This window comes from Nelumbo lutea, chromosome 1, assembly GCF_056320005.1.
Source record: "Nelumbo lutea isolate HS-2025 chromosome 1, American lotus-T2T, whole genome shotgun sequence".
In the NCBI taxonomy this organism is placed as follows: Eukaryota; Viridiplantae; Streptophyta; class Magnoliopsida; order Proteales; family Nelumbonaceae; genus Nelumbo; species Nelumbo lutea.
In genome coordinates this window covers 106,286,271-106,301,347 of record NC_142684.1, presented here as the reverse complement: position 1 = coordinate 106,301,347, position 15,077 = coordinate 106,286,271, and the positions used below count along the sequence as shown (strand labels likewise).

At 35.9% G+C, this 15,077-nt stretch overlaps 1 protein-coding gene across 3 annotated transcripts; it reads right to left on the bottom strand.

The window, feature by feature from the left end:
* Positions 1 to 7,842: 7,842 nt before the first annotated feature.
* LOC148876617 (uncharacterized) lies at positions 7,843 to 14,539 on the bottom strand. Of its 3 annotated transcripts, none has more exons than XM_088977586.1 (3): positions 12,800 to 14,539; positions 11,350 to 11,426; positions 7,843 to 8,538 (listed from the first exon to the last, which is right to left on the bottom strand). In XM_088977586.1, exon 1 carries the CDS (start codon positions 14,419 to 14,421, stop codon positions 12,955 to 12,957), a length of 1,467 nt encoding a protein of 488 aa, XP_088833712.1. In that variant the 5' UTR covers positions 14,422 to 14,539; the 3' UTR covers positions 7,843 to 8,538; positions 11,350 to 11,426; positions 12,800 to 12,954. The 3 variants fall into 3 exon arrangements, with proteins under 3 accessions (XP_088833712.1, XP_088833794.1, XP_088833629.1); XM_088977668.1 differs by having other exon boundaries at positions 8,058 to 8,529; XM_088977503.1 differs by lacking the exon at positions 7,843 to 8,538 and having other exon boundaries at positions 11,096 to 11,426.
* Between the last annotated feature and the right edge of the window lie 538 nt (positions 14,540 to 15,077).

The window sequence follows — 15,077 nt, the reverse complement described above, 5'->3', positions numbered from 1 at the left end:
CTTCTCTGCCTCTGAATGGCTGATCTGGAGCGCTTCAAAACAACTGAACCAAATCTTCAACCCAACCCTTCCACAGCGACATATTGTCAAATTACAGGTTAAAGCTTAAAGAATATTGTCAAGACTCAAGTGTCAACTATGATAGAGTCTTACTGGTTCAGACCCCATTGTCCCATGCCAATTAATAATTGGGTTAGTTATTGGATCTATTGTTACGGACCCCAATAGTCTCTGGTGCAGAACTGGTTATGCACTTTTATTGATGGGTCGGGACTGGATTTATTCTCCCTCACACCAGACCCGACCCAACCCGACCCAGTGACAGCACTATCCAAACCGACATGCTACTTGCCAAGAGGCGCAATGCATTAAACCTTCACCTCCACCATTTGTTAGACCCCTTTTGCCTCCTTTCCTGCTCTTTCAATCATATTTCACAATCTGTCATTCAGTTGCAGTGCTTAATTTATTAAGGCTTAGTTTGGAAAGAATATAAATAATATAAAATATAAGGTTTTTGTAATCAATAAATAAATACATTGTATATATTTGTATTTATACTCTTTTCGAATTGAGTTTAAATAAATGGCGCAGATAAAAAATATAGGCGCGGTTGCATAAACAAATTGTTAGGATGGAGGTCGAGTGGATTACAGCGCTGAACTCTGGCTCTGGCTTCGCAGGGGCTATCACTGGATTATTTTAGTTAGCCTAAATAAAAATATAAAATGATTTTAACTAATCTATATGGCGCAGAGGAATTGAAGGGGGATTATAAAAGCAATTTACCGACTAGTGCAGTTAAGAGAGAGGAAGCGAAGCACAGGGCTTCGACCTGTAGTAATGATAGGAAAATAAGGGAAGAAACGAAGAAAAAGATTGTTAAACATTTATTTTCTCTAGTTTCAGAACGACAACTTCCTCCTTCCCTAGTCTCTTGCTACTTCTTTCGGTTTCTGAAAAAAACTTTGATGGCGAAATCCAGGTATTTGATGGAGGGCTCTTCAGTCAATTCATCAGAACTTAAAAAAGAATTGCTGGAATTGTCCACAAAAACCTATCTAATCAATTCTTTCAAGTTTTCATTGGGTTCCTACATAGTTAAAATGGGAAAATAGGTAAAATCTGTAGTTTAGAACTCAAAGCAAAATTCCAATTTAATACCTTGAACTTTTGGGGATAACGTCAAGTTAGTACTCAAACTTTTAAACGTGTTACTATAGTACCTAAACTTTCAATAAGTGTCAAGTTGATCCCTATCGTTAATTGATCATCAGTTATTTGTTGAAAATGTCAAAACTACCTTTTAAAAAAGACAACTGAACCGGTTATCTTCAAAGAAAAAGAGAGAAAAAACATGAAATATGATAGAAGGAAACAATAACTAAAAGCAAAAAAATAACTAGACAAGAATGTGTTTCAGATCTATAGGTAGAAGACAATGACTTCATTAGTCTAAAATCTCAAACACCTCAACCGGTTCAGTCTCAAGGCAGAAGACAATGAACGGTGTCTTCTTTTGAATGATAGTTTTGACATTTTCAATAGATAACTAATGATCGGTTAATGGTAGGAACTAACTTGACACTTTTTGAAAATTTAGGTACTGCAATGACACATTTGAAAATCCGAGTATTAACTTAACACTACCCCAAAGTTCAAGGTACTAAAATGAACATTTCCCTAAAATTAATAAACCAACCTAACAAGTATATTACTTGGGGGAGCACATTTAATGGTTGCCTAATTGCAGAAACATAACATTAGTGCAGAAAAGGTACAGATTTTTAGCTTTTTCACATTTCTTAAAAAAAAATAAAAATAAAAAACAACAACTTACAAAACGAATTGGTGAAGCTTTTAAGCCTATCTGTATATAAAGAACAATCGGTGCAAGAACTGTGACGAACAACAAAAAAACCAAGGCTTTCAAAAAAACCAGTCATTCAAGATGCCAAAACTTACTGCTGAGAACCGCTCATTCCCTGCTAAAGCCATATGCCAATGTTGATTTCATTAGAGATCGAGAGACGAACTGGCGAAGGTTTCAAAGGAGGGAGAGAGGAGATGAGAGATGAATAGGGTTCGAGAGGGAAGAGAGAAAGCAATGGGTTTGAGAGGAGAGAGGCCAAAAAGACCAGAATAACCCCGATGAAAACATGTGGGGTGGTAGAAACTAAAAACTTTAGAAATACGCTCGAATGGCATAATACGTATAAAACAGTTTAATGAACCTTACACACTCACATTATGGTCTGCTCATAGGGTTACCATTTATTGAACGCTTTAGCATTCACATAGCATTATTTTGTATATTCAGTATCTAATATTGATAGCGGAAAGAGTTTTGACCGATCAAAACACACCTATGAATTTTGATAAATAATACCATATTCCCTACCACATTTATGATTGTGATTTATTGGTCAATTGTTTTCGGATATCATATTTTTTCCATATCTATGATTGTGATTTATTGGTCAATTGTTTTCGGATATCATATTTTTTCCATATCAGAGTATCAGAGTCGAACCCAATTGATAGACAATCATTACCTCCCTAAAACATAGTCACTTGGTGGAGGATGTAAAGACCTTGGCTTACTCACATGGTCTTATCCTTTTTAAGTATATTGTAGGTTGTTAAATAATATATATAGGTGGTTTCCATGTTCAACATTCAACAATAAATTTTGTACAAATAGTTTGGTTGGCATTTTTTTCTTTGATATTACATATTAGGGATATGTAGGAGTGTACGGGAGGTGAAAGATCTCCTCACGAGAGGCCTCACATCCAGTTTCCTCTTCTCCTAGCATTTGCGAAAAATTAAAATCAGAGAATTTATTAAAATGAAAAAAAAAATGAGCTTTTAAATTAAGCATCTTAATCTCCTATCATAAAGTCTCATAAACTTCAAGTTACAAACATATCTCCTCATAAAAACCCTCTTAATTTTTTTTTTCTATTAAAATCTATCATTACTCTTCTCTAATAAAGTTATTCCCAAATCTCTCTCTCTCTCTCTCTTCAATAGTCAATATTTATAACATATTCCCTCTCACATTAAATTCCTCTTTTCCTATTTTATGTCTTTGAACCCCTTTTGACCCTCACTATTAAAAGATGGGTAGAATTTAGATGGGTTAGGCCAGGTCAAGGGCCAACCCAAGACCAACCCTAAACACAGACCTTGGATTAGAATCAAAGTAATGTCAAAATTTGCCAATCCAAACCAAGGTTTCAAATTTCGATATGATACGCCTAATACGGGGCATATCATATCATATCTTTCAAATTCTGATACAAGATACGGTAGAAAATTGATGGTATCATCTTTTTTTTCCACCATATTAGGCCGTACGGAGGTGTATCAAGCATATTGACTGATGTGCTATGAAAAATATAGGGAAAATAACAAAAAAAAAGGAAAAAAAAAGGTTCTTTCCCTTGAAACAAACATTCTTTCACCCCTAAATGACTTTAGAACTCCAAATCTCATTCATAAAGTTCTAGATATGCAAAAAACACAAAAAAAAAATGTGTGAATCATCAATGTTTTTGAATTATTTTCAATTTTTGAAAAATATTACAAAAATATGCAAAATTTTCACCCCTAAATGACTTTAGAACTCCAAATCTCACCCCTAAATGAAAAAGTGAAAAAAAAAAGGTTCTTTCACCCCTAAATGACTTTAGAACTCCAAATGTCATTCATAAAGTTTTAGATATGCAAAAAACATACAAAAAAAAAATGTGTGAATCATCAATGTTTTTGAATTATTTTCAATTTTTGAAAAATATTACAAAAATATGCAAAATTTTCAATTTTTCATAATATTTTATGTTTTTTTCCTTAAATGTTTGAAAATATTTAAGTCTATGTTGATCTACATTAAATATGTTCAAAATCACTTTTTTTATGTGTTATGAATAGATTTACGGAAATTTTATGAGGAGATTTGAAAAAAATGTAAAATAACAAAAAAGATTGAAAACGTATTTTCTCACCTGCCTAGAAAGACTTATTATGTTTTAGATCTATGGATTATCTATCATATACAAACAACAACTAAAATTTATTCTTTAATAATTATTTTTTGATATTATATAATGTTTATTTATTTTTTATTTTTATAATTTTTGAAAACAAAAAATAAATAATAATTATTTAATAAGAAATAATTATTAATTATATTTTCACTTAGAAATTGTGCAAATGTATGTTTTATGGTTGGATAGGATAGTTAGATTTTTCCATCCCTTAAAACTTAAGAATTATAATTTATAAATTATAGTTAATCATATGATTAAAGTATAATTCACTATGATGTATTTCTTCATAAAACCATTAAAGTATATTAATTTAATGTATGTACACATCATTGAGGCCTTATACTTAGTATCTTAATCAATGATTAAAGTATTGGTATCGGGTATCGTATTGTACCACTTGGATATAGATACAGATACGCTTTGGGAACACATAGATATGGACGAAAAAACATGGAAACGCTTGGATATGTTGGGAAATGCATATAAATTCCATAAATATATTAATAACATTACATTTTAGGTTAAAATAGTCAAAATTAATGTAAAACTACATGAGAAATGTATATTCTAATGGTATTTCTAAATAAATATATTACAATTAATATACTGGGATGCATAGAAATCATACAACTTTATTAATAATGTATCAATCCAGAGTCTTAGGACATATTATATAAATTTTTACAAATTAATACATGCACAAAGCTATTATTTATTTTCTATGAAATTCATATCACAAAACACATGCAACTATTATATGTAATTATTATATCAATTATTTTTTGTTTTTTGTTTTTAACATAAAGAAAAAATCAACTAAAAATTATTTCTCAAATGTTTGGTAAACAATATTTTTGTTTTTGTAAACAATAAATGTTATTATAAAATGTAGTTAAAATATCAATTAATAATTTATAAAAATATATAACCTTAGCTTAAAATATCTCAAATATACTAAAATTTCTAAAATTCATATCATATACAATTTTATAATTTATAGTTATTATTTCATTATTAATATTTTTATTTTTATAATTATATGAAATAAAAAATCATTTTTGATATAAAAGTAGATTAGTTGATTTGACAAATTCAATTTACATTACATTCTCAAGTTTTTTTGTAAATAATGATTTTATTTAATGCAAATTAAAATATTGATTAATAATTTATAAACATTTTAAGATACATATCATGTTTGAATTTATAAATTTTAAGTACTAAAATAAATATTTTGTAAACAATATTTTTATTTATAAATTTATAAACAATATTTTAACTTATTATCATAAGATAATTGTTGTGTGAGTGGCTTACCGGCATGTATAAGTCTTATGTGCTGATGATTTGGGTTCAAATCACGTCAGTTGCACTTTTTTAAATTAAACGTGTGAAAGTGTGAAACGCAAATCACATTGTTATCAGACGAATCACATGTGCATCACACTATATCGGCGTGAATCGACCGATACAATGCAATACGGATGCATATCGCTCTAGCATCGACAGTTAAAGGAATACAGGCTTAATCGTAGTGTTTCATGTATCCCTCATGACTGATATCGATACGACCGTATTGTGTCGATATTTAAACCCTTGATCTTAATTTTTCTCTGATACATATGCATATCCTGATATATCTCTTAAAATTGCCTTTTCGATTCACTTAGTGTTCCCGATACTTTGAACCTTCACCTAAACCTAAACAAATTTCTATTAAACCCCATTCATCTACATGGGCTTGCTTTCTAATTACCAATGTTTTAAGAAACTAACCTAGAATCAAAACCATTTTGGCCACTTTGGGTTGATAGTTTGATTGTCCGGTTCGGATGGATGGCCTGTTCTAACAAAAATTTAAAATTTAAAAAATAATTAAAATGAAATGGCCAAAATTGTTGAACAAGTCAAATGGGTCAATAGTTTGACCGTTTGGGTCAATGGGCTATTGACTAATTCAACTGTTTTTAGCCAATGACCGAGTTTGGGGTAAAACAGAACTAGTTGCTTAGATGATTCCAATGCCGAATGGTCCAACCATCCAAGTCAATGGTGGTTCAAAAACCATGGTAGTTACAATGGGATTCAAGGAGTGAAGCAAAGCCACCTCAAATCTCCTTCTTGCACCATTGTATATCCTTGCTACATAACTTATCATAATGCTCAGTTTGGAAGGAGTACAAATACAAATATGTAGAGTAAAAAACTTGTATTTTTTATTATTTTATATATATTTACACTATACATATTTGTATTTATACTATTTCCAAACTAAACCTAAGTGAACATGTCAATGTTCCATACAATTAAAGCTGTAATCGGGTCCGATTTGGATTGGACTCAACAAAATCCAACTCCATTTCAATTATAGGAAGATTGTATCCGAATTTGAATCCTTAAGGACTCATATCAGATTCAGATTTAATCTGATTCTGCTTTAATTTTTTAAAATACAAAAAATAAAATATTTATTTACTTTTCAGCTTTTATATATAGTAAGTTCATGTAAATATACATACTGAATTATATTTTATATATATATACATCATCAGAATTTGATCCCAAGTATTGCGAGCATGTATATGAAGCACTGGCATGTTTACTTGTGATTGGCTATATAAAACAATATACAGTTATACAATGGTGCGAGCAGCAGATCCAGATCCCAAGTGGGACAAGTACACGTAAAGTCCATTGACCTTACTATGGAAAGCCTGCATACATGTGGGTTTGATCTTGGACCTCCATATTACGAGGTACACTAAAGCTATGTCTGGTTTGAAGGAAAAGGTAAGGAAAAGTAGAAAAACCTTTACAAACCTTTATAAACTTTGTAAAAGTTTCCCTGTCTTTCCCATCCTTTCCCTACTTTTTCCTTCAAACCAAGGACAGCGTAAATGACCATCTTAGCTATTGGGTTTGTGTCATTGGCTTGATTGGGAATTCAAGACCAAAACCATGAAAATTAAAAGAAAGAGCTATTTTTGTAGGATTTAAGAGCCAAAATCTTTTCTCCAATGATCCCTTGACTTGTAGGCTTAACTTGAAAAGAGTGCAAATACAAATATATATAGTACAAAGCCTTATACTTTATATTTATTTGAATATATAGACAGATATACAAGCATATTCGGGTAGAGATATCATTAAATATTTTAATCCTTTATATACATTACTATACATTATTAGTTTTTTTGGTAAGAACATTACTGCTACACTATTAGTTTATTTCTAATAAATGCACTTAGTTTTGCATCCGGTGCTTCCTCAGAGTTTGAAATGCTGAAGAAATGGTTAAAAAAAAAGTGGTTCCAATTCCCAAGATGGTTTTTGTTTGAGTTTCAGACTTTCAGGCAATACACACCAAAATCTGCCGATATGCTTCTAGCCTTCTAATTTATAAATGCAAGAGAGATTTGATTGTTTATAGAATGATCGATCATTTATTGACTTATAATCATCACGGAAGCCGAAGGCAAAAGTAATCACTTTGGAAGTTGGAACTGAGAAAACAAGGAAAAGTGGGATTGGAAATTTTGGTTGGAAAGCAGAATGTCACGGACCCGGCCATGGCATCCCCCCTCAAATACCAGTTGTCCCAAATCCCAACAAATGATGCCTTGCCCACACCGTAGCCCAAGCCCCTTTTTGCGACTCCATGACAGTCAGTGAGTCAGCTTACCAAGTGGTCTTGGGCCAACATAACCGATGTGGACTCCAAATATTTTCTACCCATGTTTTATAAATCTGGAATACAGGATCGCCGTCCGATTGGGCGATGGACTGTGACATTCAGTGGCAGCACTCATCATCATTATCAATTCCTTATCCCAACAACATCGGAGTCAGTCTTCACGAAACAGTGCTCACACCATCCTCAGAGCCACTTACCACCGTGTATTAGGAATATCTTTGTATTTTGTATATTTTTATTCATGAAAGATAGATATTCCTAATGCACAACTGCAGGTGGCTAAAAGTATCCTGTGACAAGGTTCAAAGTATCGGCCCCTATCAGCCAATACATATTGTTCCAGGACCCTTCCAATACACTCCTATAGTGAATGTATCGGAGGTCTAACCGGTTCAGGGGGTGGAAGAGCCCTAAACCGGCCCCCCTGAATCGGTTTCAGAAAAAATAAAATAAAAATAAAACAAAAAAAAATAGTATCGATTTGCCTAATACGCCCCTACCAGCGTATCAGGCATATCGAACCTTGCCCTGTGAGAACCATATCCCCTGTTCAATTATGCGGACCCCAAAAACAGAACTCGGTCCCTTAGGCCCCCCAAGGATCCCTTTCGGTCTTTCCATTCTCCTATTCTACTTCAATCAGTTGGCCGTGTAGTCGTCAAACGCCTTCTGCCACTAAGAAATGTTTTAAAAGCTGGGGACATGAATCGGCCGAGTTGGCGATTCATTGTTGTAGTTTTTTAGCTTTCCATTGTCCTGCCGAGTGCTGATGCTGATTCACTGTGATTTCTTAAAAAGAAAAACAAAAAACAAAAGGGAAGAATGGTCAAATCCATAGCAAAAATTTACCAACATCATAACCTAATCAAGGTAATATAGCCTTTTGCTTATGGGCCCTTTTCATTGAGACTCATTCAGAATGATTTTCTGTCTTCTGAGACAATAATCTGAGGGTTAACCCCAGCCACAGAGCTCAGCAGTCAATGACAAGGAAAAAGATCAATCAGTAAATTGGATATCCGGTTTGAATTTACAAAACTTTGGTCAAAATGGCTGATATCCAACTCATTTTGTTGTTGATAATAAAACTATTATTAAAAAAAAAAAAACTTAAGAAATGGTTAAGCAGGGTGCCAACCAGCTGGTTGGTAAGGTCTCCTGCTGGTCGTAGAAGACTTGGGGTCGAATCTCACTTGCACCTGGGTTGGGGGATGGGCTACCCCTGTTGTGTAGCCCTTCAAAAGAAATAAATAAAAAAATTAAAAAATAGTTACAAGGAAGCAAGGGGAGGGATGAAATCTCTTAACCCTCCCCGAGAACAAAAAGAAAAATACATGGCCCAAAAATGACTGTTCCTTCCCACCCACATCGACAAAAGAGTTTGCACTTCTTCTCTTTAACCCACTGAACTCCAAGTCCTGGGTCAACCACTTAAACTTCTTTTTTACATTGGCAAACTCCCAAATTCCTTTCTCTTCTTTTGGAAGCCAGCCTATGGCCAGCATTGAGTCACCTTCTCTTAATCCAACTCATTATGCTCAAACCATTAAACCTAAAAGGCTAAAACCACTTGAATTAACCTATAAAATAGTATATTTGGTTTATATAAACATAAGTTTAAGCAAGTACTATTGAGAAGTCCAGACGATACAAGCCTCAATCATTAATATCAAATCAACTTCCTTAATCTTGCCCCTGCTATTCCACTCTGCTGTATGGAGATGTTTCATCAATTCAACGGAAGTCCATTAACAACTAAAAAGCAGAAGTCCAAGGTACACTAGGTCTTCTAAATCTTATTGCATGTGCATTCCCCTATAATCTCTTTAATTTGGATTTCTATCCGGAATAAGTGTGAAAACGAAGGTTGAAAGCCTCAGAAAAACCCACCCTCCCAAGACCCAGATTAGAGGTATTCACATTAAATGTCAAACTGACCAAACCAGCCCACCCCAACCCAAGTTGGTCGGTTTTTCAAAACCACCGATGGTTTCAGTTGGTGTGAGAAAATAAACCGACAACTCAGTTCCATTTTGACTGAACCGCCATGTGCAAAGCAGTGTTTTACAAAGATTTCTTGGTATTTAATAGAGAAGAATAACCTTCTTCGTTTATCACTACCAACAACAATCATCAATCACAAACAAAATGAAGATTTTCAACACATGCGTCCACATGTATGACAGGCTGAAGAAAACACCGCTTTGCACGTTTGCAGGTTATGTGCATCATTAACCTGATTAGTATCATGCTTTGCAGCTTTTTGGTGTATATTGGGCTGTAGCTCCTGATATTGAACCATTAATCTATTCCTGGAGATCCCAAGCTTTCAGCAAGAAGGGTAAAATACTGTGGAATATGATTCCTCTAGTGATCTGTTGGTGTATTTGGAGAGAGAAATGACAGAACCTTTCAAGATCAGTCTCTTCCCATTGAGAAATTGTGTGCCAAGAATGAGAGTTCCTTAGAGTATTGAAAATATCATAGATGTACTAGGCTGTTGTGGAAACCTCTCCCTCTACACCATTTGCCAAATTACCTTCATGTTTGGGTGGGTTGCTTTTGGTTTATCAATAACCAATTAGGTTGGATCAGTTGAAGAAAATAACTCAAACCGACCCAGTCCGACCTGTGAACACCCCTAACCCGGATAGCCAGGACCAGCAATAGTGATCATTTTAGGAGCTCAAATTTGGGACAATCAATATATATAAATTAAAAACAATAATAATTTATATAATAGGCAACCCCAGTAGCTCAACCCAGCCCACATACAACCAGGCCTGAGCATGTATTATCAGGCCCAGATAGCTAGCTGGGCCAGGCCCAGGGCAGCTCAAAACGCTGTTATAACCCTATAAAATCTCTATCTAGTCCGGCCCAGTCCATGATTATGCCTAATTCAACTGCTCATGTCATAATGCACAAGGATGGCAAGGGTTTCTTTTCAGAAGCTTATTTCTGGTAGTGTAACGAGACAATAGAAACGTATGATTAATCCTAAGCACTATATTGTCAGTTCTCCCTTTCTATTGACATGAAAATGAAAGCTGCTTCTTTTTTTTTTGCTAAACTTGAAAACGAAGTTTTAGACTTTAGACGAGGATAAAGATATTGGGTTGGATCAAAGGTACATGATACTGATAGAGAATGATTTTACAGTAATACAGTCACCAGCCACATTTTTAGTTCAAAATGACAAATCTAACCCCCTTATAGGATGTATTATAGGATAAAGTTGATGCTAATTCTTACATATTCGCAGAGTATTTTGGTTATCCATGTTTTCATTTCCTTGTACTATCTCGTAGCACGTGATCTAAAAGGTTTTAGAGGAACAAAGAAGGCTTGGAAAACAATGCCTTATAACATGAGGGATGGATACAAAGCAAAATATTCTCCTCAATGCACATGGCTATAAAGTTTTTATGTGAAAAAAAAGTACTCATTCAAAGATTATATGCCTAATGCCGCAAGACAACAGAGGAAGAGCCCACCCCCCACCCCCACCCCACACCCACCCCCACCCAAAAAAGAAAAAAAAAAAAAAACTCCATGTATTACTATAACCAAAAGAAACAAATTTGAAAGCAACCTTACTCGTGGTTCCAGTGACGCACCAGAGTCTCCACCTGCCTATGTATCCCAGCAAAAGCAGAAAAGGATGAAGATAAAATCTGAGAAGAAAGATACATATGACAGAATCATTTCTATTATTTATCAAAAGATAAAAATATGTATGACAACCACAAGAAAGAAAGCGACTAGAAACCTATCTCATATCTAAGTGAAGTAGTCAAAGGCATTTGTAGAGATATACAGTTACTTGTAAACAATTCAGAAAGTATAGATTTTGTGATCAGGTAATAATTCCAACACCATATTCACAAGTCTCCATTTCCAAACTCCAATTTGGTTGAGTTAATAGGTTACACAATTCAGTTGAGTTACAATCTTGATAAGAAATTTTTGTTGTCGTTAAGGTGATAAAAACAGGTTCTTTATTAAAAATAAAAAAAACATATAGAAATGCATTGGTTAGTTTGGCCAAAGTTCAGAAACATTTTTGCATTGCAAATGTATGGTTCATTTAGAAGAAAGTTGTGCAAAATATTAGATGAATGGCAGAATAGATGCAAAAATTCATGTGGTCAACCAGGTAGCCTTATCTCAGGAAGGAAATTTGAATCCATTTGGGCTACAAAAGCAGTAATTTATGCTTTCACTAAGGCTCAGTTTGGAAAGATACAAATACAAATATGTATAGTACAAAGCCTTATATTTTGTATCCTAAACCTGTATCTTTTTTTTTTTTTTTTGGGGGGGGGGGGGTATTCAGTGCTATGCATCATTAATAACTTCCCCCTGACCCCTTTTCCCCTGCGGTATTCGATTCCGCATCAAAGCTGGACCAAACCAGCTAACACACCAATGAGCCAGCCCTCGGTTGGTTATCCTAAACCTGTATTTGCACTGTACATATTTGTATTTGCACTCTTTCCAAACTGAGCCTAAGGCTGCATTTGGCTGCAGTGCAATTTTATTCACATTAGTACAAATGCATGGGAGTGCAAATGAAAACAATGTAAATTTTGTTTTGGGTTTTACTTTATTCTACCTCAGATCTTATTTTACTTTATTTATACTGCACTATTATAATCTTGCACCAGTACAAATTTATTTGAACTGCAACCAAACACAGCCTAAAGGATGAAGTAGATCAAAACAGCCTAGAGCTGGGGAGAATCATATTCATGGGATAAACCAGGGTAGGCTTCCTCTAATGAATGAAGTTGAACTTATCCTTTTTTACTGGTAGAAAAATTTGAATTCATCTAAACGTCAGAATAAGTAGTTCATGCCTTCATAAAAGAAGAATATAAACAAGGGAAAATAAGTCCTTCAAAAGAGCCTAAAGCCAGAGGATTCACATTGCTGCAGACTACAACTTACAATTTGCCTAGAAGGCAACCAGTTGAAGTAAAATTCTGGTTGCTTGGTTTTATACTGTGCAAAATGACAATCATACAAAAAGCTACAGAAGCTCTACCTTCCTGAATCTTCAATTTTCCATGCTCTACAGAAGAAAGTATTTGCAGACTGCCCATCATCAGGTTATCAAAAATAGCCATCCAGTCAGCAGCATCTTCTGATTGCTCGTCTTTCAGACTATCCAAAATGTTACAAATATAAACATCAGAAATTCTACACCCCCGCACCATCAACCTTGTTATCCTCTACAACAGAGAGAATTGGCAGACTGCCAATGATATCGTCTAGTCCCTCAAAAAAGCCAACCCCTGGATCTTCATCTTTTGTTCCTGTGTCTGTGCTTTCACCCGTTGCAGGTGTAGACTTTTCTACCTCATTCCTCAACTCTTCATTCAAATCCCCTTTCTCAGTTTCTTGGGGTGATTTTCTTTCGACCTTCTTACTGGGTGAGCTTTTGCGCATCTGCTTCTTTGTTTTCTTTGCCACCATCTTTTTCTTTCTCTTCTTCTGAGGTGATGCAACTTTGGGCACCTCTGTCTGCTTACCTCTTCGAGCTACATTTCCATCTTGAGAACCCTGACAATCCTTTCTCATAGGCCCCGAAGAGTAATCATTTCCCCTGTTTGCATTATCCGTCCGCAATCCCCCAGGTTTCTTAATCGTCGAAGCTTTCTCCTTGACATCGGCGGTTCTCCCCTTTTTTCTAATGTTGGTGTCAGGAGACAAATCGCATTCATCGGAAACATCTTCAACACCTAAACTAGTATTGGGTGCTCTCTTGTTACGTTTCCCCTCTGGCGGTTGAGCAGGGGGAGCGACCATCGGAGAGAAAGGCATCCAATTGGGAAAGCTTGCATTTTTGGTAGAATCTAAATTGGGCAACGAGAACCCCAAAGGGAAGAAACCCCAACAACAGTAATAAACCTCCTTTCCCGGAGCGACAGGAGGAGGAGAGAGAACCATAGCGGCATGAAACGCCCTTCGACAATTCTGACACCTAAGAGAACATTCTTCATAAACCTTAGGGTACTCGTAGAGATTATAACAATAAGGGCATGCAGTCCAGAAAGTCGTCAATAATGGCGATAGCGCTGGCCTACCCTCGTTAAATGAAGTAGACTTGGGCTCCCTCGGTGACTTCCGCTTCTTATTTCTAGGGCTCCGTCTAACCGGGTGTTCTTCTACTTCTATTTCTCCTTCTTCATGTCGTTCTGGTTGCTTTCGTTGGTGGCAGTGCTGCTCTCGAGGTTGTTCGTTCTTCGAAGCAATCGAGAACAGATTGAGCTCCTTATCGTACAGAGACTTCTTGGATGGATTAGACAACACCGTCCAAGCATCGGCGACGAGCTTGAACGCGTTAGTGGCGAAGACGCGCTTGTTCTTGTCGGGATGCAAGAGCGAGGCAAGTCTTCTGTAGTTTCTTCTGATGAGCTCCAGATCGTCGGACTGACTATCAAGTTGCAAAATAGCGTACCAGTCCAGGTGGTTGTTGATCCGCTTCTCGGAAGCCAGAAGAACGTCGGCGATGGCGAGGATCTGATCTATGCCGTCCAAAAGTGGGTCCACCCCTTGAGCTCGGACAGCAAATTTCTTACTCCCGATGAGATCTCGCGCCGTGAGTAGCTTTTCCGCGATTTTGATGCATCGTTGAGCCTCGGCTCTGTTCCTTTCTTCATCCATTTCTTGTTTCAGCTCGCAGTCTCTCTCCCTCGCAGCGATCGCTGTGACAAAGATTAAAAGAGGAAAGTAGTTCCTCTTCCTCCTTCCACTGGAACCCAGGCATGCAACTCGTGTTTATTTGCGAGTGAAATTGCAGAAATCGAGTTCGTGCAACTCTTAGTTTCATCGCTCTACAGACAAGACGGGACCCATGAAAAGATGTCCCCAGTTTCTCTTATTATGCGTCTTTTCAGGGGCCCCACCACGTCTAGAGGGTGAAGTATTAGTAGATGCGTTGCTTACTAGCACCTCTCGTGTTTCTATTTAATGGGAAGATCAGGATCCTACGGTAATCTGTGGCATTTTCGTAATTTCAGGTCTCGCCATTCTAGAACTTGGACACGGTTGAGCATGGCATCTTTCGCGCTAGCCGACAAAATGGACAACGATGTGGCACTTTTCTTTCTCACGTGATGGGCTGACATGGCCAATCTGATAACTGATATCTGAGAGCTGTTTTTCTTCTTCTTCCCTGTCTTGCCACGAGAAGAGAACTCATTGGAACAAAACTCGGCAGACGAGGAGACAATGTTTCCAAAAACAGGGACGTGGTCCGACGTTGTTGGGTCGAAACAGGTGAAGGAGGTTCAATCCATGTGGCAAAACTCAAAAGATAG